Source organism: Zosterops lateralis, assembly GCF_965231275.1.
Source record: "Zosterops lateralis genome assembly, chromosome: 3".
In the NCBI taxonomy this organism is placed as follows: domain Eukaryota; kingdom Metazoa; phylum Chordata; class Aves; order Passeriformes; family Zosteropidae; genus Zosterops; species Zosterops lateralis.
The window spans coordinates 59,560,301-59,587,524 of record NC_139764.1 but is presented as its reverse complement, the minus strand read 5'-3'; the positions used below and the strand labels follow the sequence as shown (position 1 = coordinate 59,587,524).

General features: G+C 36.9%; 1 protein-coding gene across 2 annotated transcripts in view; it reads left to right on the top strand.

The window, feature by feature from the left end:
- The window catches only part of LAMA2 (laminin subunit alpha 2), a 267,187-nt gene that overhangs the window by 103,140 nt on the left and 136,823 nt on the right, over positions 1 to 27,224 (top strand). For both annotated transcript variants that reach the window (XM_083855998.1, XM_083855999.1), the window contains exons 14-18: positions 3,834 to 3,945; positions 7,399 to 7,512; positions 15,900 to 16,027; positions 20,771 to 20,857; positions 26,956 to 27,167. In XM_083855998.1, coding sequence (XP_083712124.1) covers positions 3,834 to 3,945; positions 7,399 to 7,512; positions 15,900 to 16,027; positions 20,771 to 20,857; positions 26,956 to 27,167 — 653 coding nt within the window. The remainder of the gene's footprint in view (positions 1 to 3,833; positions 3,946 to 7,398; positions 7,513 to 15,899; positions 16,028 to 20,770; positions 20,858 to 26,955; positions 27,168 to 27,224) is intronic.

Genomic DNA, 27,224 nt, shown 5'->3' with positions numbered 1-27,224 from the left:
ATATGATTTAGGCTTTGCATGTTGGTTGTCATCAGTCTCTAGGTGTAGTGACATTACAGTTGTGAAGATTGGTCCCTTAAAGACAATGAGTTAAAAGGGGGTTAGGGGAAGGAACTGAAGTGATTTTGAAGAGTACCTTTTTTTACTAGAAATGGTCATATTGCTGGTGCATTTCTAGATGTCCCTCTGATGTCTCTTATCAGAGAACAATGCAGTGGTTGCTGTATTACTGTGTAATAAAGTAAACAATTTTATTGAGTGCTGTCAGGGTGCACATTGCAGTTTAGGGTGACAGAAGAGAGGATGTGAAATTTCAATCTTAATTAAACAAATTCAGTTTTTCATCTTTGATTTAAATGTAGCAATGATAGTTTCACCTGTTAGGGTGGGATTTATGGAATGAAGTCTCCTCAAAACAGTTCATGTTCCCAGGCACCTGTTGTAGCAGCAACAGCATCTACTGCCATCCAGCCCATCTTATAATCTGCTGCGTAGGGATATTCCAAATTTTCAGGATGTGCCTCACTGTTGACTGTTTTATGTTCTCTTTGACTTTCACTCATGCTAAAACATGCTAGGTGCAAGGCTGTGCTTGTAACTCTTAAGATCATGCAAAACAACTCCTTTCTTGAAATTCTGCCCATTTAGTTCTTCAGGGAAAATGTAGACCCAATGAAGAAGATATTCTTTGTGATATCTAGGGCTGATTAAGGACTCCAAAGAAGTTGATGGTCTCCAAAGGAAGACATTTTTGAACAGAAATAGTGTAGAGCTAAGCCTTAATAGATAATTAGATATGAACTAAAAGGTTTTTATTGTCTTTAAACAGGTATGTGCAGTGGACAGATGGATATTCCTCTGAGAGGGTTAAGATGGTCTGGCAGAGAGACAGAAATATTACAGGGTTATTAGATCTGTCATGAATGACAATTTCTGCCTCAAAGCACCAGCAGAATTATGCAACATACTAATTAGAGATTGCTACATTAAGCAACCTGTTCATCTAAGTACTGAAAGTTTTCAAAATGGATAATGTCATCACATGATGTCTCTGTAATCCTTACAGGGATGCTGTTATAGTCTGTGCTTAAAAACAGACCAGAATGGAGGCATAAAGTAATTTTCTTGCAGTCATGTAGAAAGAGACTTAGAAACTCAATGGAGCTGTCTCCAGTTGGCAAGAGCTTTAATTTACAGATTCTATTTTTACCCTTGTTTAGCTTAATGTACTAGAAGCATTAGTTAATCTGTTATGCTTTCAAGTGTCCACTAAACAATATTAATTCAGTAATGCTGGGTTTGACTCAAGCATGGTTTTGTGTATGTTTTTTAGGTAATTTTAAGCTTGCAGTGTTGTTTTTACTCTATGGCATAATTAGAAAACTTTCTTATATGAGTGGGCAATTAGATGATAAAGTAGGATAAAAACTGAGAATACAGAAATGCAGCAATCAATCTGAAAATGAACCCAGCTTCTGGGTTTAAATTCTCCTCTAACTTGAGAGATCTTCCAAACAGTTGCAGTTTAGTCCATCTGTGGTTAAAGCAACAGGCCAAGAAAAGATAAATCTCTCAGTTTTGTTTGCTCTAATACTGTTAGCTTGTTCTTCAAAGAAAGTTTAGTAGCACTGTATATTCAGTTTCAATTTTCAGAGTGGTCACTGACGATAAGTGTTGCAAACACGCAGATAGGCACTGGAAATTGGAGTGCTAAAGAGAATAGATTGCTTGCAACCACATGGAGAGGAGTCAGTGCTAGATACAAGGAGAAAGAGGGAAGAAGAGGCCAAGGGTTTTTTTCCATATGCAGAATTTTCTCCAAGACAAATGAGCAATGATTGGGTCACTACTTCATGTGCCTTATGTAGCCGATGTGATTCAGATGCCTGGCACAGCAGACAGTAAACTATGCTGATACTGCCTGAAACGTCCCCTTCCCTTTTAATCTTGTTTGTTTTTAGAAGTCAACAGTTGCCTGCTGACAGTAACAGTCAGCTTAAATATTTGGTCTTGATGTCTAATCTCAAATTGTTCATGCATCTCCAGGATCCAGTGCCCCATTACTGCCAGCATTATGTATTTTAATGAATGCAGAATGGCATCGAGGAATCAAAATTGCAACATCAAAATGGGAGAAAAGAAAATCACTGCAGCTTTCTGCACTGAGTAACTGTTAATGCTAAAAACTGTTAAACACATTAAAATCCCATTTAGCAAATAGCAGAATGTAATGAAAATTGGAACAATTCAGTGAATACAAATGTGGGATAATACTGAGTGGATTCTTTCTGTGTGTTAGTGCTTCTCTTTGTTCCAAGATCAATGCTTAGAGGGAACTAGATGTAGTTCAGAGGAGAAATAAAATTTGACCTTTTATTAAAAAATAATTTCTTCATTAAGAGATTTTCTCCTTAAATTTAAGATTTTTTTACTGGAAAAATAATCACCATTTGATATCTAATATCCTAGACATTGGTTATCTTATTGTAAAGAGAATTCAAATGAATGATTGCAAAAAAAAAATGTACAGCAATGGAGCCAAGGGGATATAGTGGAAAGTGAGAGAGAATTTACTGAAGATCTGGATAGGAATAAGCATCCTTCTCTTAAAACAGTATCAAGAACTTGTTACAGAGGTTCTAGAACCACCAAATCAGATTGATACACAGTGGTAGTCCCTCCAAAGTCTGGTCATATTCCTAGTGGTGGTAAAATTTCTATTTTTATGAAGCTTCTATCTTAATTTCAGAAATCTTCTCCTTTTTTTGTCATTATCTTTCATCTTTAACTTGTTTGAAGTAGTCATAAAATCGAGTGGGAAAATATAGCTTTCCTCCAATTGCTGTAGTAACAACAAAGTATTTTTCTTGGATGTTTTCTTGTCCGAGGTCATCCAAATAATTTTCAGGACTTTTTGCAGCCAGAAGATAAATGCCCTATTATGAAGGGGAAAGAAACTTTTTAATAAAATGTATGTCATGAATGAAAGGCATTTTCTACTGAAGACAATTTCAAAACAAGCTCTTCAACTATCTGTAGTTATCAAACAATCTGTTAAGATTACTGGGTGAAAATAGAAGTAATTTAGCCTCTGTAATACATTAATGTTCCTTCGAATTCTCATAAGAATTAAACTCCCAAATCCCAGTTTCTCTCCACAGAAAGATACACTTGAGGTAAATTGCATCCATTTCTGATAATAGCTGTAAGGCTATCAAAAGGCTTCTGTTGTTCACCTAACAGCAGCTGTTTAGTACCTTTTTCCTGGCATTGGGGAGACTAGAGTATATGGCAGAAGATTTCCTTTTTCTTTCATGTACATACATTTTTCTTTCATATAGATATTACTTAAATCCTCAATCCTTCTGGACAGGGCTGACATCTTTTCTAGAGATCAAATCTCCGGAGTAAAAACACCCTCCATCCAAAACTTAGTAATGTAATATTTTAGAAAGCTGGACTAGTGGTTCATAAATTTTGAAGACCCTGCTTAGTGTCAGATTTGTTCTAAATGCAGCTGCAATGCAAGTTGGCACATGTGGCTTGCAGGCCAGGAATAGCCTTCTATCTCCTGGTACAGTGCTGTAAGATTTTTTAAATCTATTTTTATCTGTGGGTATCTGACCATAGTCTCCCTCACATGATGAACAAAAATAGTAACAAGCCTACAGACATATAGTTTAGGAAGAAATAGATGAATATGAAAACCTCATTATTTTTAAGCAGGAAAACAGAAACAAACCACTGCATGTCACTATAAAGTGTTCGTTGCATTCAGCTGCACATATCCTTTTAATTTGCTGTTTTGCCCACCTGATTTCTGTTCTGTCCAGACTAAGAAGTGTTATTATGGAAGCTGCTGACCACACTTCAAGGGAGAGAAGGGTAGCATCTGCAGTGGAGTTGTGTGAGTGTCCTCCAGGCTATGATGGTACCTCCTGTGAGGTGAGTATCATGATGCAGTCTAATTCAATGTTGCTAACACTGTGATAGTTGGAAGCAGACAGTGGACCTGTGTTGGTATGTAAATAGGATGAAAGCTGTCACATCCTGTTAGGAATTTCCCATGGCTTGACCAGTTACCTTTGTTTCTGGGTGATGTTTCGTTATATCTGATAATATTTAAAATCTGAAGTTTTACACCTCTGTGATGATTTTAATTTATGAAAAGACATTTTGGCTCATAAAAGGAAAAGGAAACAGTATTTGTACTCTTTAGCCGATTGATAATACAAATGGATGAATACAAATAGAAGGAAAATGGCAGCTATCAGACCTGTGCACAACAAAGATGGATCAATCTATTTGAGTTAATGGGGTTGGGTTTCTTGTTTTGTGTTCCCAGGGCTTTGCCATTTGCCTTGGAGTTGTTGAGAATTGCATGAGTTCTTCTGAGGATTGTGTCACTTTATTTTGTTCCTGTAACACATAATAATGCAGACACATGCTCAGAAAAATACCCATTTCCCTAACAAATCCATTAGTTCACACAGAATGTGTTCATACAAGTATATGTATGATTAACTACCTCACGTGGGCATCGCTTGAGGTAAATAAAAGCCAAAAAACATTCTTCAAAAGCTTTGCCTTTGAGGAAATAGTTTCAAACACCAAGATGCTCTGCTTCACAAAACTACAAACAGTATGCCATTTACACAGGCACTCTAGGCATTTGCTTGTCAACTCTCTTTTTCTTTAAAAATTTTCATGCTTATATGTGATATTTAGGGTTTAGAGTCTAGTCTCATGCCAAGTGTGGTGGTTTGTTGCTGGGGCTAGATAAACTAATGTAGAAAGAAGGCCTGAAGGAATTAATGGATATTCCTATCACTTCCAAAATGGTACAGATGGAAAAATAACTGGAGGAGAATAGTTTTTACCTCAGCTGAAAAATAATTTTTAAAGCCTGGCCATTGTCTGTCTGTTCAATTATTTTAAGAAAAATGCTAGATGCGGTATCACTGTGTTTCACACTTTTTTTCACTTGTACATTTATTCTCCCAGTGCAGGTTTAGGTAAGAGAGTAATTGGAAAGGCCCTGATTGCAGACATATCAGTATCTACTTTTGTTGTAGAAGCTGAAGGGCTTGGGTAGAATTCCTGTCTTGTTGTTGCTGAAATTGTTTGACCAACATTATGTTCTTCAGTGTTAAACCTTCTCTTCAATCATAAACAGTCCCTGAAACTCGATACATAAATTAAGATCATACTCCACAAGAGAAAGCACACATATATAGATGCAAATTTAAAGTTTCTATGCATGCTACTGGGCATAGAAACAAAGGTGAAATTTAAGATTTCTAGACAGTAGCTAGAAAAGTATGGAAAGAGAAGTTGAAAATATCTTCTTTTTCCCCAGTTACCATTTTTGTTTCTTCTGAATACTTTCAGCCTTGTTCAACATTTTACTTCAGCTGGTTTCAACCAAGCAGAGTGTCATTTTCATTGATATCGTGCAGTTTTTCAGTTCCATTTTCTCAGAGTTATTTAATTTAATGTATGTATTTGTCTCCTGCATAATGATGTGGTACCTGGCATAGATGCTGCCACACTAAAAACAACTATTATTTTCTTATTTTCATGCTATGAATGTTTTGACATGATCAGTCGTCCAAAGACAACCATTTAAATTATGTTCTTTTAAGATTTTTCCATTATATAAATTTGTAATTTTTTTTTACAAAACTCTGGCCAAATAAAAGTCGCATATTTTTGTATGTGTAGGAACCTAGAATTTCATGAGCAGAGGTAAAGCAGCTAAAATTTTAAATTTTTATACCAATTGGACCCCTTTTTGATAGTTACTTTGCTTCAGTCATGAATTTTCTTGCCTTTGTCTCCAGCTTCACATCTAATTTTTCTTCTCCCTCAGATTTTTTCCTTTCTCTGTACTCTTTTACTTCTGCTACAGAAGGAGTTGTGTTTAACTTGCATCACTATGATGGTCAATAACTTTCCTGGCTGTTGAATGTTACACAAGTTCTTTCCTTAAGAACTCAATCTGTAATGTAATGTTTTAGTTCTGTTCTGAGCCCTGCTATTGATATTTCATGTCTAAGCTGTTAAAATTAGTGACTTTTGAAGCCCTGTCTTGAGCAATATTATGTGCATCTTGGCACAAAAGATTATTTTCAATCACCAAAAGAGGGAAAAAATTTACAGATTTATGCAGAAACCACTTGCATCTCATGCCACAGAAATAAAAATACAGCAGTTTCTTGTAAACTGTTTTTAGGTCTTGGATTTTATAACTCTAGATATTTTTATTATTTTAATTTTTTTAGGAATGTATAACCAAGAATGTAAAGAAGGAAAAAAAAGGATAGTATCTCAGATGTCAAATTTTTTTATAAAAAATAATTACAGTTAATTTCTAGATTACTTTCAATTTTTTAGGAGTAAGACAAAAAGGGACGTATTTATTTTTTATAAAGAAGAGTCTGTTATCTTTGTCTAGAGTAAATTTAAAAAGGATACATAAACAGGGTATATTTGAAGGGGAAAGGATTTTCTTTATTAAATGATATTTTAGTATTCTGTCAGTGCAAAATTTTCTCTTTGTATTATCCAGATGCTTTTGAAGATTATAAATCTGTAATGCACTTTTTTATCTTATACAAAATTATTGGATCACACAAGCAGTCTTACTGCAGAAGGATAGTTTGCAAAAACTATAAAGCCATTTGTGAGATATATAGTAAGGAAGACTGCTGCTTGACATCTTATTATAAGCAAATGGAGTAGCTGAATTTTCGCTGATGAATCACAGTTGTATGGTGTCACCTTTCCTACAAAATTACTTGCAATACATTTAATTCTAATTTGAATTTTACATTTAAAAAAGAAAATTTAAAAATCAGAGCAGATCTTGAAGGGAAATTACTATCCTTTAAGGAGCACAATTTGTAAATAAAATTATAGCCTTGTTTTCAGCCTGTGCTTTATTTCAGTGTAGCCTTCTGCTGGAGTCCTAACAAGAATAAATGATATTTTAATTGCTCTTTGTGCCTGAACTTCTCAGAGAACATTTTTGTTGTTTTGAGGTTTTTTTCTTCCTTCTCTCTCCTTCAGTATTTCACCTTCTGGCTGTTTTTCAGTCTGTACCTCTCGCTTTCATGCTGTCATATTTCAGTTCTTCATTTCTCTGCTTTATTTTACTGTTTCAGAAGAATGATCAAGTTAAAGCTTCCCCTAATCTCACATCTGCCACTAAAGCTAAGGTCAGTGCAAAGCCACAGCACCAGAAAGAAGAATTTTCTAGAGAAATGTTGGTATTTTTATTCGTTTGGCAAGTATGTTTGTTGTGCGTGCAAGCATCAAATCCAACGAATTTTTTAAAATCCCATTCCTTCCTCTGCTCAAGCAAGAGTTTAACTTTTTATCTAACTTTCCTTGCAGTCATGCTGGCCTCGACACAGGCGCGTGAACGGCACAATCTTCGGTGGGGTCTGCGCACCGTGCACATGCTTTGGTCACTCAGATGTGTGTGATGACATGACAGGAGCATGCTTGGTGAGTGTCCCTACAGGAAACAATGGATATGGCCAACATCCATGCAGTATACCTGTGCAATTGAATTAGTGACCTCTGAGACCTGGAATAATCAAGGAGAAAAAAGCCAGCGAGTAACTGAAGAGATCTTTATGTTGAGGTTAGGGATCCCCTCTTAACAAGATATGGTATCTTTAACAGTTCAGAAAAGGAAAGATTTTATTTATCGCATAGTATCTATGTTTTAAAATACAATAGTTTTAAGGTATGGCACGCAGAAAGTAGAAAATTAGATGAATGCTTTTCCATGCAAGATTTATCTTCCCTTCCCATTTGTCTCCTGCAGTATATTAAATTTATAGGATGTAGCAGGTAACTTTGTCAATTCTGTTCTAGTTTGATGAGAAGATACTGTTGATGTCTTCCGTCTTCTAAATTCATAGTGAACCTTGAAGGAACACTTAATGAATTGTACTTTAGAAAAATAATAAAGCCATATGATCTCAGCTAAATCAGATTTTTTTTTCTTGTAGATTACAGAGATTTTATGTAGTAGTTACCGACTACATTCAGCAATTAAATCTGTGATATTATCCATAGGAAGCCTACCAGCACACCACTGTTTCCCACCTGCTCGGTAGCCTTTTGGAATGGGTGAATTATGCTGAATATACTTTTCTGATTGACTCAAGGGCATTTTTAGTTTTATATTGTCTGACATGGCATGAAGCTTGAAACAACATGTCTAATTTCATTAGTCTTGCAGAAGCATTATTTAAGCCAGTGCCAGTTTAGTGGAATATACTCTTATTTCCCTGCAGAATTTCAAGTAGACTCTGTAATGTGCATGTTTCTAAATGTTCCCTTTTATTTCCTTAAAAAAAAACCTGCTGGGAAAATGCCAGAATGAAAATTCAGGCTTTTTCCAATATAATTTGGCACTTAGAATTATTACTGTTCTTCCCGTTTTGCTCATAGAAGATGTTTAATTGCATTGCAGTGCAAAACAAGATATCCTTAATGTGTGGATCAGTGGATTTTTCAAATTGCTTTTTCATGAATAGAAGCTTAAAATTATTCTCAATTTAATTATACTGTAAGCCTCAAAGAAGTACCTAGAATGAAAAACATGTTTGACGTGACAGTCATGTTTTGAATCTTTCACTTAATACTCAGTGAAAATGTTTATCACTAGGGTAATATGGATTTGTGTTTCCTAACAAAATTCTTTTTGCATTAATGTTGGTATTCTCCAGCTTCTATGTTTATAATATCCGTGTGGGATAAAATCAATTAACAGGAGAGAAAAGGAAGGAAGAATCTTGTTCAAGGTATGCCGTAACTCTTGACTATTTTGCTTAGGAGTACATAGCCAGCTCTAAGCTCTGAGGTCGTCGGCTTCTGTGTCTTCAAGTTTCAGCCCCTGCACAGCTTCCCTTTTTATTTTGACCTGTAGCATCAGCTGGATAAAAGAGGAGGGAGGCCACGTAGGCTGCATATTGCCTTTTGTGCTCTTTGGCTGATGTGAACTGTTGACTCAGGCAGTGGAGCTCCCCCTTCTGATGTTTCAGGGGTGCTGGTGTAAGATAAGACAGTGCTGACAAGGAAGTGGAAAATAACCAGCTGAAGATGCACTTTCATCTACACGCGTTATCAAGCACTCTGTATTTTATGTGTTCTGTAGCTTATACTAGATCAGGCTATAGAGAAGAGGCGCACAGGGAGCTTAAAATCAGTTCTGGATTTTCTTACAACTTTGAAAGCACTGTAAGTCAGATCGGTTAGTATCCATGCAGGCTATTAAATGCTGCTATTCAATTTGGATCATAAGCCTTTTGAAGTGAAAGAGAGAGAAGTCTGAATGCTGAAAAAGAGAAATGTTTCACATCAAAGGCATTCTTTCTATTGAGGTTTACACAGCCTTTTGGCCTCCTTATTATTATTCATGGTGTTTTTTCAGTAATACAACAGACAATTTAGGCACCTAATTTACTGATATGATACTTCTTTTTGCTCTTCCTTAGCTTTGAAATGTAGTTGAAAAGAAGCTGAAATGTGTTTTTGACTCATGATAAAAGCTCAAATCATCTGCTTCGACACAGGCCTGTATAAAAAGCTCATTTTAACGTGTATCTTGCAGTAACCTGCAAAGCCCTTTGATCCCCACAGCAGCCATAGAGAGCTGCACGATACCTCGTTCTCGTTACCATTGTGATATACATAACTGCTTTGGTACATAGGGCAATTTGGAACATTCAGAAATATTCTTTTGTACTATTACACACACACATTTACAGTAGCTTTAGGAGGCTGGTTAAACCTAAACCTTGTGAAAAGCAAGCACATTTCAAGGTGTTTCATTCATTGCAGCATACTATGTTCCTGTTAGTAAGCCCAGAGAAATTAGATCTTTCTCCTCAAAGATATGCTCAAATTGCCCTAAGTGCGCAGTTCCCGGTGGCATCCTTTTCATATTGTATTCCTCTATGTATAAACAGCACATACCATGTAGGATGAGGCCAGTGTCAGTGCTGGTGGACATATTCTTTAGACAGTGTTCATCACCAGAGAGACAAAATGTCCTTAACCATCTTCATATATGCCGTAAGAAAGTGATATGTCCTAGCTAAATGCAGTACAAGCTCTCGCTCCAGTGAAGATATGTAAAGCCTATGCAACATCCTGATTGCATTTGCTACACCAGGAAAGGGATTTGTCTGTGTCATCTTGACATTATGGTAGTTTGAAAATGCTAGAAGAGCTTATTCATGCTTCCAAAGGCAGAATACCATTGTCTGGTCTAGACCACTTGGGAATATGCTAAAATAGGCGCCCGGGCTTTCTTTCTTTAGCTGGCTTTAACAGCTTTCCTGGTTGTCTCTGTGGCAGGTATTCTGAGGAAGGGCAGCAGCATGCCAAATGTGCTATCTTGGACTCTTGTCATAATCCCTGTATAAGGCTTTATTTTCATCACTAGCATTAATGTTACTAATTATATTATAAAACTAAATGTTTCTTTCCATTTTCATATATACTCAGCTGAATATGTAGGAGTGTTTTTTATTGTGGGTTTAGAGCTCCCTGATATTTGGCATAAAGAAGTTTATTTGGTTTCTTTCGATAAAGGAGAGCTGGCTTAGTAGGAAGTGGTGGAAAACACCATCCAGGACATTGCCAAGGAAGTTCATAGGGAACAAGGTCTGAGTCATACACAAACTTTTGGACAAAAATAAATCCCACAGTTTTAATTACACAGAGGTTGTCTAACAGAAGTTTAAAGATATTTGGAGGTAAAAGAGGTACAGAAAATTAATGAATTCAAAATAATGTGAGATACAATTGAAGTCATTGTATTGAAAAGATTTTGGAATTGAAAGCATAAGAATTTGGACATAAAATTGTTCCTGGCCACAAATTCGATGGATCTGTGAAAAAAATCATGGATTTTACCAAATCAGTGTTTTGGAACAACCTCTATTTCTATGGGAATAAAAAGAAAGTAGATATAATTTACTGAGCAGGTTAGAGACGTTTATCATGATCTATTTTATACTGAGTCTCATGGAATGAAAAAAAACACTACAGTTTTCCTATGAACATGAAATTAAGACATCAGAAGCTTAGGCATGCTTTAAGGAAATAATCTCAGTATAATTAGACATTGCTCAAACCAGATGATGTTCAAAACCATTGCTGTACATTTGGCAAGTTTCAAACTGAGATTCAGCCAATTGATATCAAGAAAGCAGAAATCTTTCATGAGTGTTGATAATATTTTTAGAAGGACGTGTCTACTTCAGTACTTAAAGTACTGATCTGTAAATGTGGGCAGATTAGCAAGAAGTTTAATGCATCACTGAAGAGAACAGGCAGATCAGGTCACATCTACATACTACATAATCCTTGTTCTTTGTCCTGTAAGGTCCAAACTGGCTCGAGGAGACAAGTCTAGGATACACAAGATCGTTATTTCTCAGATAAATGAACATACACAGTATGGTATGTTCAGATTTTAGTCCTATATATGTGGAGTTCTCTTTTTTGTTTGTTCTTAAATTTAAATATTGATTCATTGCTTTTGAATGTGCTGGGGACCATCAGTACTTGTCACTTTTTAAGCATTGCCTCCTAAGGGCACAGGAGCAGGCAATTCAAAAATGTCAGAAGTCAAACAGGCAGAAGGCCAGCTTGGCTGAGCAGGGCTCTTCTTCTGGAGATAAGGCAAAAAAGGTAGGTGCATGTGGTGGACACAAGGTCAGGTGATGTGGGAAGAATACAGAAATGTTGTTTGCCACTGTAGGGGGAAAAGTGGTGTGGTCAAAACTCAACTAGAGTTGAAGATAGATGGAAATATGGGGGGGGGGGGGGGGCAATAGCAAGAGGGTTATTTTAATAAGTTCATAGCAAGAGACAGTGCAGGAGTAACATTGGCCCAGGATGAAGATGGTCCCCTCACCAACAGGGATATAGGCAAGGCAGAGGTGTTTAATTCTTTCTTTACCTTTGTCTCTAGCATTGATGATGGGCTGAAGGGATCCCAGTGCCTTGAGCTGAAGGACCATGGCTGTGAACATGATAAACTCTCAGTGTACCCTGAACTAATGTGGCATCTACTGGATCCATATAAGTCTATGAGGCCTGATGAGAATCATCCAGGAATACTCTAAGAGCTGGCTGATGTCATCCTGAGGCCTCGCTCAATGATTTTTGAGCAATCTTGGAAATATGGAAAGATCCTAGTTGAGAGGAAGCTGGCTAACATTTGAAATTTCAAAAGTGTCGAGAAGGACAGAAACTGTAGGCCTGTCAATCTCATTTCAGTGTATGGTAAAATTATGGAGAAGATTTTTCTGTGAGGCATTGAAAAACACCTGAAGGATGCTGCAGTCATTGGTCACAGCCAGAATGGCTTCATGAGAGGAGAATCTGGCTTATCAAATTTAATTTTCTTTTATGACAACCCACCTAGGTGATTAAGGGCAGCCAGTTGATGTAATCTTTCTGGATTTCAGTAAAGCTTTTCATACTGTCTCTCACAGGATCCTTCTGGACAAAATGTCCAGCACACAGCTGCATAAACACATCATGCAATGGGTGAGCAAGTGGCTCATGGGTCAGGCACAAAGGGTTCCAGTGAATGGGGTGACATCAGACTGGCCATGTGTGACTAGTGGGGTAACACAGGGTTCCATCCTCTGCCCTGTGCTTTTCAACATCTTCGTAAATGACTTGTATGCAGAACTCAGAAGGGTACTATGTACGTTTACTGAATTGGGTGAAGCTGTTGACTCCCCTGAGGGCAGAGAGGACCTTCAGAGAGACTCAGATAAATTAGTGAGATGGGCAATCACCAACCAAATGAAGCTTGACAAAGAAAATGCTGGATTCTGCACCTGGAATAGAACAACTCTGAAAGTATGTAGAGACTTGGGATTGAGAGGCTGGAAAACAGTGCCATGGAAAGGGACCTGGGCGTTCTGGTCCATGGCAAGTTGAAGATGAGTCAACAGTGCCCTGGCAGCCAGGAGGGCCAAGCATGTCCTGAGGTGCATCAGGCACAGCATCACAGCCAGGCAAGGAAGGGGATTGTCCTGCTCTGCTCTGCACTGGGGGTCCTCACCTTGAATATTGTGTGCAGTTTGGGGTGCCACAACATAAAGAAGACATTAAGCTATTAGAGAGTGTCCAAAGGAGGACTGCAAAGATGGTGAAGGGCCTTGAGGTGAAGCCATATGAAGAGTGGCTGAGGTCACTTGATCTGTTCAGCCTGGAGGAGACTGAGGGGAGACCTCATGGCAGGCACAGCTTCCTCATCAGGGGAAGAGGAGAGGCAGGCACTGATCTCTTCTCTGTGATGACCAGTGACAGGACTCAAATGAATGGCTTGCTGTTGTGTCAGGAGAGGTTTAGGTTGGATATTAGAAAAAGGTTCTTCACCCAGAGGGTGGTTAGGTGCTGGAATAGGCTCCCCAGGGAAGTGGTCACAGCACCCTTGTCAGAGCTCAAGAGGTGTTTTGACAATGCTCTTAGGCACATGCTGTGATTCCTGGGGAGTCCTGCACAGGGACAGGAGTTAGACTTGATGATCCTACTAGCTGTGGATATTCTATCATTCTGTGATGGTGAGGAATTAAACACAGAGGTCTGGATTGAGTAGGATTAGACACAGTACGTGGAAATGACTGATGTTAAAGTGCCAGAAAATACTTTGACAAAGTGAAGGCGGTCAGAGTGAAGGCCTCTGTAACAAGAATGTTTTCCTACAAAATAGAAGGTTTCAGGTGTTTTACTTTGAAAAAGCAGACCGTGCAAATACCACTCAGGAAGAGATGTGAAGCTTTAAAGTAGTACATTAGCTTTTCTCATTTTAATAACATCCTTGACATATAAACTGTTCATATTCTTCAAAAATGTTAAGATATGTCTGAGGATATTTAAAGCTAAACTTATCACAAAAGAAGAATCCATTATTTTTCAGAAAAAGTACAAATAATTTGACATGATGTCTTAAAAAAGTTGAATTGCAGAGGATTTTTCTTTTGAAACACTTAAATTATTTTTGTCACATCTTCTTTTAAAAGCATATTATTCTTGGCTACTTTTTTGGTATGGCAGGTAGATTCTTTTTGAATGTCAATGCTTGAAATACCAATCAAATGGATTAGTTAACTTACAGAAGTTGATTTTAACCCAGCTGGCTGTTCTAAAGCTGTAATTTTGATTGATTAAGTGTTTCAATAATTTGGTTCTAGCTTACAATCCACAAATTGTGTTAAAATATAGTATTGTGATTGAGGCTTTCTTTTCAAATATATGCTGATTGTATGCACTAGCAATAAGAATACACCCTTTGAAGCAACAAATAATATTTCTGGAGGCAGATGCTTTTGACGGCAATGTGCTCATGACTAGAAAAGGTATTGTGCTTTTTCAGCTGCCCAGGTGCAGAGCACAGTGTAAAAAAGCTTTGTACAAATCATTACAATCCTGGAAAGCTGTGAAGGAATCAGTGTTCCTTACAATATTGTCTGTTTCCTTATTGAGGATAAATTATGTATTCCAGACAGTAAGGCTGTTAAATAGCAATCAGTACCATATGCGTGACTTACTAAAATGATAAACCAATTTTAAAATCTTCTTAAAAAACAATTTTAAAATAAATCTTAGGTTTTAAAGTGCCCACACTTAAAAAACGAAAACAAAACTGAACAAAAACAAATCTCCAGAGTTCTTAAGCTGTAGCTTGGATGAAACATTCAAGATTTGATCTGGCCCATAGTCTAAAACACAGCAGAACACACTCCATTAACAAAAAATATCTCTCATGGCTTTCATTTTGGCCTTTTGAAGTTGACATATGCTTTTTCAATTTTTTTTCAGTCCATACAAAGCACATCAATTTGGCATTTAACATCCAAAACCATTCCTACTGCTTTCTCTGTTTCTGCATTGTGAAAGGGTTACACTTGCGTATCTTGTAGGAAATAGCAGTGAAAGGAATAGTGTGGTGTGCTAGTAATGTGGGGTGAAGAAAGGAAACAGATTGAACCAGAAAAGTAATTTTCTGAATCTATTATGGATTCTGTGAAATTAAGTAGAATTTCTAAATCCTATATGGTGAGAGGGAAGAAGAATAGAAAGTGTAATTACTCTTTAAAACTTGATTCTTACAAGTCATCATGAGAAGCTTTTTCTCACTGGACCAATTTCCATTCTGCTACAAGATTGTTTAATTTGAGATCAGACAAAAGCTATATACAAAAATGCAAATGTAGTACTGTCATTTTTATACTGCATGTTTCATGTGCTCAGCCTAATTTCTCTCCTATTATGCAGTCACATAGATGAACACAAACTGTTGGATAGCACCCTACACATGGTATACTTGTCCTTCCTCCTACTCATGAAATAGAGGCTGGACTCTATTCTAGCAAATAAGAATTAAGTAATTCAGGCTTTGCTACTGTTTACAAGTACTGCTATCCATATGCCTTGTAAAATGAACCAATGCACATACATGTCAAAAATAATAATCCATTTTTATAAATTATGTCTTCTGGGCTTTATTTTTGCAATCAACGTCTGACAACATTGTCACAAAATATGGCCTGTTGCAAGACTGCAATACTAAACCTGTCTTATGCTGCTTTGAAATTTAGTTTTGTTTAAGCAAGCTAAAACAATAATACAGCTGTTGTGTGATATAAATTGAAAGGTTTTCTGTTAAATATTCTTTTTGTTTTACATGGAAAAGAGTTATCCACAAGAACAAATGAAGCACTGGTTGTGACAGCTAACCTGTAAAACTTTTTCTCAACAAGGAGCAGAAAAAAAGGATAAATCTTGCAGAACTTTTTCTATATGCAAGTTGTCTAATTGTCAATTTGTACTTTACATCCTGTGTTTAGGACTGCAAACACAACACAGGTGGTTCATATTGTGATAGATGCCTGCCTGGCTTCTATGGTGATGCGACTAAAGGGACAGCTGAAGACTGTCAGTTGTGTGCTTGCCCCCTGAACATACCTTCTAACAAGTAAGTTGTATATTTATTGCATATTGCACTTTTCCCCTTAGTAAATAGCATATTTTCTTAATTTATTTTTTTACATGTATGCTTGAGATATCTTTTTACTTTCAATCAAATAATATATTCTGCAGTATAAAGTTTTATATTTACAATTGTACATAGTGCTTAACTAGGCAGATGAAGACAAAAGCTGGATGACTCTAAGATAGAAAAAACAGTACAGAATTTGGATGACTGCTTTTCAAAATAATAACTAGCATTTGCATTTCTGTCCTCCTTAAGGGTAGTTGTTTCTAGTTTTAAAGCTGAATTTGCAGATTTGACATGTGGGGTTTTTCTGCTTTTACTTTTCCCTTTCTTCCAGTCCACATTATGTGATTAGTTTGGAATTTGAATTCATCCTTAGATCTTGTAAGTGAAAATATTTTGTCAGCATATCTCAGAAAAAATACTGTAAATTTGTTTTATTAAATAAAAATACAAGTGAAAAGTCATTCAAAATTCTGATCTAAGAATGAAAGTTTCCTTCATTACAAAAGCTTGTCTGTGCTACTCTGTTGCTTGATTTAATAGACCAAGTAGCTTGAACATTTTTTCATTGGTTTTGTCACAGACAGTACCTGGAAAATCATAGTACCAAAAACATTTTACATGATGTAGCTGAATAAAACTGTTCTGAATCTTGTCTGTGGCGTTGCATCCTATTAAAATTGCACTGATCAGAGCAGGAATAGTCTAAGCACTTATGAGCGGAAATTCCAGGGGATTCTAGAATGGGAGCCTGCCTTCCTGTTAACACAGCTCTCGAGTCAGTTTTATTAGATATATATATATGGGTTTATTATATCTGCTGCTCAGGCATGGTTCCTCTGACATTCTCATTACTTGGTATTTCCTTGCCTCAGTAATCAATTATCTTTCTCTTGTTTGAGAACACTGTGCTGACAAAGAAGGAAAAACACTATCACATTTCTGTCTTACACAGACATGCAACAAACCAAGTCAAATAGATTGAATTTAGGTTATGATTGGCAAAATGCCTGGAGACCTCCATTACACAGTCATCAGTTCTGCTTGCTTTACTTTTCTTTTTTGAAGTTAACAGCCCCCTTTTTTGATATTTAGTTTTCTTGAAAAATATAATAGGGACAGAACAAACACACAATATAAATGCTACTTGAACTATGAAACTGTGTGAGTCCCGAAGTTACAATGTTTAGCTTTGTAGAACTCATTGTAGGGTTCAAGCTCTCATGATGTTACAGTCTAAGCCAATTATTAATTTTTTTTATGAGGAAAAAAGAGGTTTTAAAGATTTAATGTGTTACCTGAATGCTGTTAAAATATTTCTTTGCTTTGTTTGTTAGTTGACAATGAGTTTGTTATGATAGGGATAATATTTGCAAATAATTCAGATACCTTCATGTGAAACACAAACTTTTACCAAGTTCATGTCACAATGCAGATGTAGAATGTCATGTTCTTTCTGAGTAACTGGACAAGTGACTAACTGTATGTACAAATTATTATAAATATCTGTGTATAGATTTTAATTCCTGAAGTATTTAATTCCTAACGTGATAGGACATTTATAGGTTTCTAAGCTTAATATTAAGTTCCCACTGCATAGAGAATATTGTCCATGTAATGAGCCTGTGAGATATATTTCTATTTGGAAATAAGTTTTATATTTTATAGCAGAATCTTATTTATTTATGATGTTTATAGTGCTTCCCTTCACTATTCCATAGCACTTGACTCTTTCTTAGCAATGCCACATAAAGTGGAGAACTGTTCTAACAGTTCTAGAAATGATGTGGTGATTGTGTTGTTCTGTCATTGACTTCAGTGGATTTAGCTGCTGCTAATTCCCTTTCTTGTTTCCTAATGGCAGGAGTTTCCACATGCAGTCACTGAAGCCAATCATGTGCCTTCTGAAGCAGAACAATCATAAATAGCTTGCCATAAATGGCTCTTGGCCAAATCAGGAACCTAAAATTAAGTTGTCCAAGCTTGTTTTCTGCATCTTGGGTTGTATTTTCTTCTTTTTGCATATATCCTCGTATATGTGCTTATGTGATGCAGATGAAATCAATACCCATGTTATAAATGATCTATCCAATGGACACATGACTCCTTTGTCCTATGTCTTCTTGTAAACATACCACTCTTAGAAACTGTTCTAACATTCTTAGTTCTCAAGCAGTTACAAAGGGAATTTTTTCCCCCATAATTTCTAACAAATATACATATTTGGAATAATTACTGCTCTTCTCTTGATGTAGCTGTAAATTTAATATGGGTAGCAAAGGTTTTGACAGGAATGCTTTGTCAGTCACTGGAAATGGGAGATAGAAGATCTCTCACTCAGCCTAGGAAGGTTGGCAGTAAATTCATAGCACATGAACTAAGAATTTGGGTTGGCCTCAGAATTTTTCTCGGAGAATTAGATAAAATCATCAACATATTGTCAGGGGATGTTTTCTGTAACACGCAAGGAAGCTTTTAGGATGCCCCGTCTCCCAACATATACTTATGACCTACATACCCATACTGTGTATTCATACTTGTCCTGTGTCCTGTCTCATATTAGTGTTGTTACCATATGGGAAAACTGTAAAGAGCAATAATAAATCAAGAGAGGGACTACGTTTTTTTTAAAGCTTGTTTTGACAAATCAATATTCACAGTTCATTAGTGTTTAGCACTAGTGAGAAATGAGATTCTCAATAATCAGGAAGATAAACTCTTCTCAGCCTGCTATCATATATTTCATTTACAGCACACAGATGGGAATTTCTCAATATATTAATGTTTAGTGTTGAAATGTGGTCCAACTATTAAGTCACAGCAAGAATCAAGGAGGCAAGGTCTGAGCATAACCCTTAAGACATAGAAATTCTACTATTCAACATTATTGCTTAGCAATAATAATTATTATTATTATCATTATTATTATCATCATTATTATCATAATTATAATCTTACAATAATTATCATTATTATATTTAAAATTTATGCAGTTAAATTCAGAGCCCTTGGTGGAACTTTGGTACAGTCAATTTTGTACAATGGTATAATGGGCTGTGATAGCATCTCTACAAAGTTTCCCATGAAGCTCTTGGAAAGAGTGAGGTTGGGACTGACAAGCAGGAACTTATTTGAAGTAAGGCAGGTACTGCTGATTATATTCAATGATAAAGTGGGCTTTCACTGCTATTAAAGAATAGAATGAACAATTTTTGTTTCTTCAACTAACTCTTCATGCATTTGTGAATCTATTATTAAGGAAATGACATTGCAAAATAACACAAACATAATCCTCATAGGAAAGAGAAAAATCCCGGCAACTGTCTATGTTTATTGGACCTGACCGTGCCACATTCTTCTTACCAATCTCTTATATTTGTGGGATAACACAGAATATGAATAAGTGAGGATAGATCACAGGGTGGATGACTCCTAAGAGATGGGTTCTAGTCACCACCAGCTAATCACATTAAATGATACTAATTAGGCTTTTCTGTCTTCCCTATTACTTTCCAGAAACTGTCATGCTATATCCTGCTTTAATATATCCAAAGTTGGATTATGTCTATTTGTAATTATTATAGCATGCACTGTTACCTTGAATATACCTTCCTTCTGCTGTCTTTGTTGGAGCAATTCTATTGCATCTCAGATTCTCTTTTCCTAGGTTATAAAAGATAATTTAGTATCTTTTTTTCACATAGGTGCTTTGTTTTCCCCCTTTGAATGGTCACCCTGCTATGCGCCTATTTCTATTCTTTTATTTCTTTCTTTTTTCCTTTTTCTGTTTTTTCTATTTAGTTGACCAGAATTGATTACCGTTATTTAGATGAGGCTTTACAAAGATGCCTGTGTGTCTCTGTCTCTAATAATCACTAGAGAATTACAGAAGAACAGATTGCCTCTTCTTCTCTGTAGTATCTTTTAGTGTGTCAGGATGTTTCTTCAGAAAAGTGTGTTAAGGGAGAAAGATTGGAAAGCAAAATGCTAAACAGTGAGAAAAACACAATTCAGAGCTAAACACAGGCATTGGGATGTGCAGCTTGCAAATGGCTACAATATCCTTATTTATTAAAAAAAAGGAAAAAAAAAACCAAACCAGCCAAAAATAATTAGAGCGTAACAAAGAGGTAAAGCTTTCTAGTCTGGAAGCTATTCTTAAACTTCAACATGCCTGTGTGGCCTGTTGCTTGAGGTCATAGGCACTTGATTAACTCAAATACGCTCTCTGGGAAGCTGTACCAGATATTTCCCATTTTGCCCCTCCCCTTTCTTGTTCACTGGGTTCCTTTCACAGCTGACTATACACAAAGTTAACTGAGCTTTTAATCGGTTGTCCTTCAGAAAGATTTATATAGGGGCCACGTTATGGCACAGATTGTTTTGCCAGGCCCTCGGGGGCACAAACAAACAGCTGTACATTCCTGCCTTTTTAATGGTATCCAGACCACTCACTGGCAGGCTCAAGTCCCGTAATAACAGGCTATTGGGATGCTGCCATCCGCTGCTCTATATTCAGTGTCGCAGAAATAGCAGAGTCATTCCAAATTCAATTTGCTGGAGTCAAACTTAAGCCCCATGTCCTAGACCAGAATCACTTTTCCTGGGCACTGTTTTGCAAATTAACAGTCTCTGAAGTGGGAAGAGAGCTATGCTGACAACCATTTTTTCTTTATGTTTTTTCCTTGTCCCTCTTCTTTCTCAATATCAACAACACAGCTTTAGCCCAACGTGTCATTTTGACCAACATCGTGGATTAATGTGTGATGAATGCCCAGCTGGCTATGTGGGACCACGCTGTGAAAGGTAAGCAGGCACCATGCTTTTAGTCATATGAGACCTGAAACAAAAGTATTGATCACATGGAACTGTTCTACCTTTTATTACCTCCCCTTCTCATCCCTACTTCTGTTCTGAAGCTCACTGAAAAAATTCCTGTCCATTTTTCTCTGATATTGGATCCATGAATGTGTATTTTTCTTATGCTTGTTTTGTTGTTTCATGGTAAAGTGTAAGGCTTCCAAGAAGCATTTGCTGATAAGTGAGAGTCTTTGTTAAGCAGTTTCTTCTAGCTTTTCTGTTACTCTTCTGTGATTTTTATAAACCTTTTGTCTCTTTTGTCGTTTGAATGTTTTCAGCATGGCGATTCAAATATCCAGTAAATTACTGACGCTTCACTTAGAGAAGTTAATATGCAGTGAAAATACAGTTCTTCTAATAAGTTATTTGTAGATTTCAATTATTTTTAAAAGAATATTTTACATTTTTTGTTGCTTCTCATTTTCTGTTGCAGTCTTTATTTAGCAAGTAGAACAAACTGGGCTTTAATGATAAAAAATATAATTCCTCTTTGTCAAATACATAGAGAAGTTCAATATGTATTTCTTCCTACACTTATTGCTAGCTTTACAACGGCATTATGCTGAAAGGATCATGTGGAGAATTTAAATGAAACAAAGAGCTAGTGTGACTGCTAGTGCTAAGCTCCCAGGAACCCCCTTTCACAGGAGGTGAGACCACATAGGCCAGGGATATCACCACTGTGTCTGCATGCCTTTGGTCCCTTGGGATTTCACATGGATGGAACAGATTTCAAGAGCAGTTAGTGTGCCAGGAGACCTCTACTAGCTGTTTGGAGGTCATGATGAATCAGTATTGGCTTTGCCTCCATGATCCCGGTCCCCTGTGACCATGCCAATGACACCTTTTTAAGAGGGGCTTGGGGAGCCTGGCTAGACAGTTAAGGGGCATGGAAACATGGCCCTTGTGTTTCTTGGTAGGCTCTTGCCATTTGGCACTTCCATGAGCTGCTTGAAGGATTTTTCAAGTCAAACCCTAAAACAAGGTAAGGCTTCTGAGTGAAGACTTAAAATATTCAGGCTGGGATGAGAAGAAGTAGGAATAAACCAAGAGTAAAAGACAACCAGAAAAGCAGAAACCTGTGAATCTCCCTTTAGTCCCCTCTTTCCAATTTACAACTACTTCCTTTTAAATCTCCTGTTGTGCTATATGTGTCCTGAAGTGAGAGTGCAGGCTGTCACCTGTTTCCACCCATCATCACCGAGTCTGATCCTGCTGCTGCTATTTCTGCCTGTCTTTTCCTGTCTGTCTGGGAAGTCATCACCTTCTTTCAGCTAGTGGGCTGTGAAGTTAATGACGGCAGGAATAAATCACATCAAGAGCACTTTGGTGGCAGTTTGTCAATGCAGGGTCATTGACAGCTTCCATTAGCAACAAGTGCTGCTTCTGAGTGGAGCACAGGCTGTAGATGCAGTAGGACAGAGTCTGATTAAATGGCTAAATTGGATTTTAGCCTGATCTCCTCAGGAAATGAGGCTACTGTGATCTTTTTGTGCATGTCTCTCTGGCTGCCTGAGAAGTCATCTGCACCTTGTAGGTCAATTTCAACCAAATTTGGCAGAAGGTAGGAGGGCTCAAAGATGATAATTGTTCCCGAAGGTTTTATGAAAAGAAGTGGCTGAATAGAGGTTAATAAATCAGGACATGTCATAGCTAAGGGGGAAAATACTGTGTGAACTCACACCTGATTAAACAGATAGAGAGAGAACAAGAGAGATTGCTAAATGTTCTGCCCATAAGAAAACTTTCACAGGGCAAGGAAAAAGTGCTGCTGTAGCCTGAGGGATTACTCCCTGCTGAGTAGCAACATCCTGCAGCAAATGATCAGCCCTTAGCCTTGTAACCATGAGATATAAATCCATTGGAAATTAGGCCATTAATTCCAAGGCTCACAGAACTATTCGTTTTTAATTGTAACAAGTTGTTTTAAAATGTCTGTAGCTGTCAATAATAATGATCAGGAGAAAGCATGTTGGGTTTTGCTATTAGCAGTGGTTGTGTAATTGCTGAGAGAATTTACATGAAATTCTCTTTCATTTTAGCAACTACAAATTGACAAGTGATCTGAGCCACGTGATTCATTAGCTGAACAATGCTAAATTATCATGCCATACTAAGTATCATGAAGTGTGTGCAGCACTGTACTTACTTGGCCTAAAAATATATCCTTTGTCCTCTAGGGAGATGCATATATCTGTCTGATTTGTAAAATGTCAAAAAAAAATTGCTACTTCTCTCACTGGAACTCTCAGGAAAATGGTGCCATAATTGCTCAGTATTCTGAGGGGTCCAGCTCGTAACACCATCAAAATAATTGCAGATATAAACTGTGTCAGGAGTTATCATATATCTATAATTGTATAGAGCTCTGCTTTCCCATGTAATGTTTTCCCCTAACAAATTAGGTGTAAGTTTTTTCCTTTGCTCACTGCTCACTTTTCCAAAGGCATATGAGGTAGGATGGATATTCTCTTAACTTCGTAGAAAGGATGTACAAGAATGACAAAAGGTTGTCTTTTTAGCCTAGCACATTCACTGGATGATGATGTCCATTTTCCAAATGCAGTCTTGCTAGGGAAACAAAGCAAAATATGTGAGTCTACCTTTTCCTGCAGGACTCCATGATTTATGTACATGGATCCAGTGACCTTTTCCTCCTAGAAGGAGGGTCGGTGTCCCTCATATGTGAGCAGAAGGGTGAGCTTACCCATGTCCTTTCTTGCCCCCTCCTCCCCCATGCTTGAAGTATAGTACAGAGTGCCACCAGCCACAGCCTCTCATGAGTACTCTGGCTTCAAACTGCTACTCCTTGTAGCAAATACAATTCTTCCACTGGTGCCAGAGCAGCGAGTCTGTGTTGCAGTACCGATGGGAAAAGGGTCAAAAATTTCAGAGGATTTGGCACAACAAATGTGTTAAGCAGGATTGTTTGCAGCTTGCAAAGGTAGGCATTCTGACATTAGAAAATGCAAGATTTATAGTTGGTCACAAAACAATAACATCTGTGCTGTGCACCTGAGTTAAGGTATCTCACTGTGTGCTCACAAGCCGTTTCTCCATGGGGCTTTTGCCTGACTTTGTGCACAGGTTGAATGCACATAAATTTCAAAAGCTCTGTTAAAAATAGTATTTCCAGACTTTAGAGTGTTCTGATTTGCAGGCTTAATTAACTCTGTCTCAAGTTGGTTTTTTTTTTGGTGTTTTTTTGTTTGTTTTTTTTTTTTTTTTTTCCCAGTAAATAAAAAGAAATGTATAAAATAGAAAAACTGTGTTTCTATGCATACATGTGTATATACAAAGCACCATATAGACTACTATGAGGAATATTAACTCTATACTAACCAGGCCCAGTACACATTCATACACATATTTTTAAGTAGTAGCCGTGTATTTGGCACCACTTATGCTGAATAAAAGCAGTGTCACTCATGTCACTCACAGACACACTTGCGTTTGAGACTAGAAAAGACAACTATGGACACAATCTTTTTTGCTGCTTTTACTCCTATTTTTGTTTCTTTTTTTAATCTTAGAAGTGTTATGTTGCAGTTAGAAATCATTTATGTTTACATGTATTTTGTGTAATGTATAATAGTAATTTTGCATGCCACATATCTGTTGGTGTTTTTTAATCTAAACCTTCCCAAATATATAATTCTTTGAACCTGAGAAAAGAAGCTGAAGTAGGAATGTCATTAAGGGAATAAAGATGGAACTATGGAAAGTGGACTTCTTTAATCTTCCTCTGCAACTTCAGAAGTGGGAGAAAAGGAGAGAGAATTTACAGAGATACATGTACACAGTTCTCTTTTAAGCTTTCACTGGTTTACCCCTACTTTCAGGATCATCTTCAGTTGAATTCGAGATTATATATGTGCATAAGTAAAATCTGGTTATGTGATGGAAGTGGGTTTTTCCAATTTTAATTATCAAAGTTTAAACTGATGACAATACAGAGTTATTGAGGTCTCCTGCTGTTAATGGAAGGACATTATTAGCAGTGCATTTCATGTGAATCTTTATTCTTTCCATAAACTGCTTGATAAGTTACTGTGAATGCTGTCAAATGCAAAACTAACCCCTAAATAAAAGGGAAAGAAGAAAAAAAACATACATGAAGTCAAATAGATTAGTAGGACCAAAAGATACAGATTTATGACAAACACTAGTATGTTGGCAAAGCACAAATTAACTTCAGTTGTAATCTGGTTTAGGTAAACTAAGATAACTGCATAAATTATCCAGATAGTCTCTGGTTTTTATAAAATGTGGCTATTAATTGTTACATGTTAAGATACATTCTTGGTCTTTGTAACTGACATATTGTCATTGAAAAAAGCCAAGTTATTTTGGCAAAATTAAGCTAAAAATTAGTCTTTTGTTGTTGCTGAGATGTACTCCATCAAGGAAAAAAAAATCTCTTCTTTTGCAGGAAATACAATAAATTGCTACATTTATGACAGATTCTGAAAATAAAATACCTGAATTATTCTAATGACAAGATTTTGATGTCTTGTTGCTATGAGGAGGTGATTTTGAGAGATGACTGTGCTACAGGAGTGGGCTAGATTGTGGAAGTTTTACTCATGGTCCTGAGTGCTTACATGCACCTAAACCACTGGACTGTTTATACATATTATTGTTCTGTGGTCTGCATCACGGGTATTTTGAGAGAATCGGAAAAAAATCATATTTGTGTAAATTTACAAAAAGCTGCTGAAGAAGTTCCTGCTATTTTTCTTCTTTGCTGCTCTCAGTTATCCACTTTTTATAATCTTTGTGATCTTTGCTGATGATATTGAATAATATTTAGTACATGTTTAGACAGCTTTGCTTAGGATCCAGTTAAAAGCTTTTGGAATATTTTGGAAGCAAGGAAAAGGATGAACTTGATGCACACATGAGTGACAGCATAGTGGAGCTCTGCATTCCTATATTAGGATCATACACAAAATCTTTCCTCAACCATGCTATCCAGTACTACTACAAAGAGGAGAGGACATCTGTGTACATTAAAACTGCATTCAAACTGACTTTAAAGTAGGAAAAAATATTTTGTGCAATGTGCTTTATATTAATTGGAATTCATCTGAGATGCATATGAATAAATTCATTAGCCAGAACTGTGCAATTTTTCTTTTCTTTTTCTTCACTATCTACAAGTTGCTCTTACTATGAAGTGTGAGCAAATGTAACAGAAAGGGAAAGGAGACCAGAATATAAATAGGAAATAGGCTGTGAGGTGAGTAGAAATTTGCTTTAAATACAGACTCATGTCAGGTCAGATTCACTAACCTGCTTTACATGGTACTCACAGATAATTGCAGGTGGACAAGGTGGAAAATTATATTTTCAAACAATTCTCTTAAAATATGAAAGGTACAGCACATAACAACATGGTTCCTGTGCTAAGGATCAATCTTTTTGTTACTCGCCCATTCACAGAGATTAGAAATCCATTAATTAAGCAAATCTGACCATGCAGCAGATCAGGGGAAATCTGACTCGGGGGGGAATCTAACTCAGATCTTGATAGGTAAACTAACTTATGTCTGTATTACATTCTAAAGCTGTTTTTCTAAACTAAAAAAAAGTTTTTAAGGTAGAGGGAAAAAGAATCATCAGGCTTGCTGGTGATTGAGTACAGAACATCTATACATAATGTACTGAAATACAAAGTATATCTAACATAGGGTCATTGAACAGTTTGGATTGGAAGGGACTTTTCAAGGTCATCTAGTCCAGCCCCCATTCCTCTAGAGTGCCACTAAGATTTCTTCCTATGCCTTGTCTCATGTTCAGTGCCAGTGACAAGATTTTTCTCCCACTGAAGTCTAATTACTAGCAGAACTGGCAGGATTTCAGTTGGTACTGTGTCTACAGTGTTGTTAAAAAAGAGAAGGAGAGAGAAAGAAAAAGATGCTTAAGACATGCTTGGGAGAAGATCAAATAATTTTTGGTGATTAGGGAGGCATTAGAATTAAGTACTTCTTCTAATGAGAGGATTATTTAAGAGTCCTAACTGATGCTGTCTTTTACTGTAGGTGTGCAGAAGGCTACTTTGGACAACCTCTAATACCAGGGGGATCGTGCCAACCATGCCAGTGTAATGACAACCTTGACTTCTCCGTTCCTGGCAGCTGTGACAGCTTGTCTGGTGCTTGTCTGATATGTAAGCCAGGTACAACAGGCCAATATTGTGAGAGGTGTGCTGATGGATATTTTGGTGATGCTCTTCATGCAAGGAACTGTCAACGTAAGTCACGAACTTTTACAGCTCCTGACAGTATTGATCTATCCTATAACTTTGTTC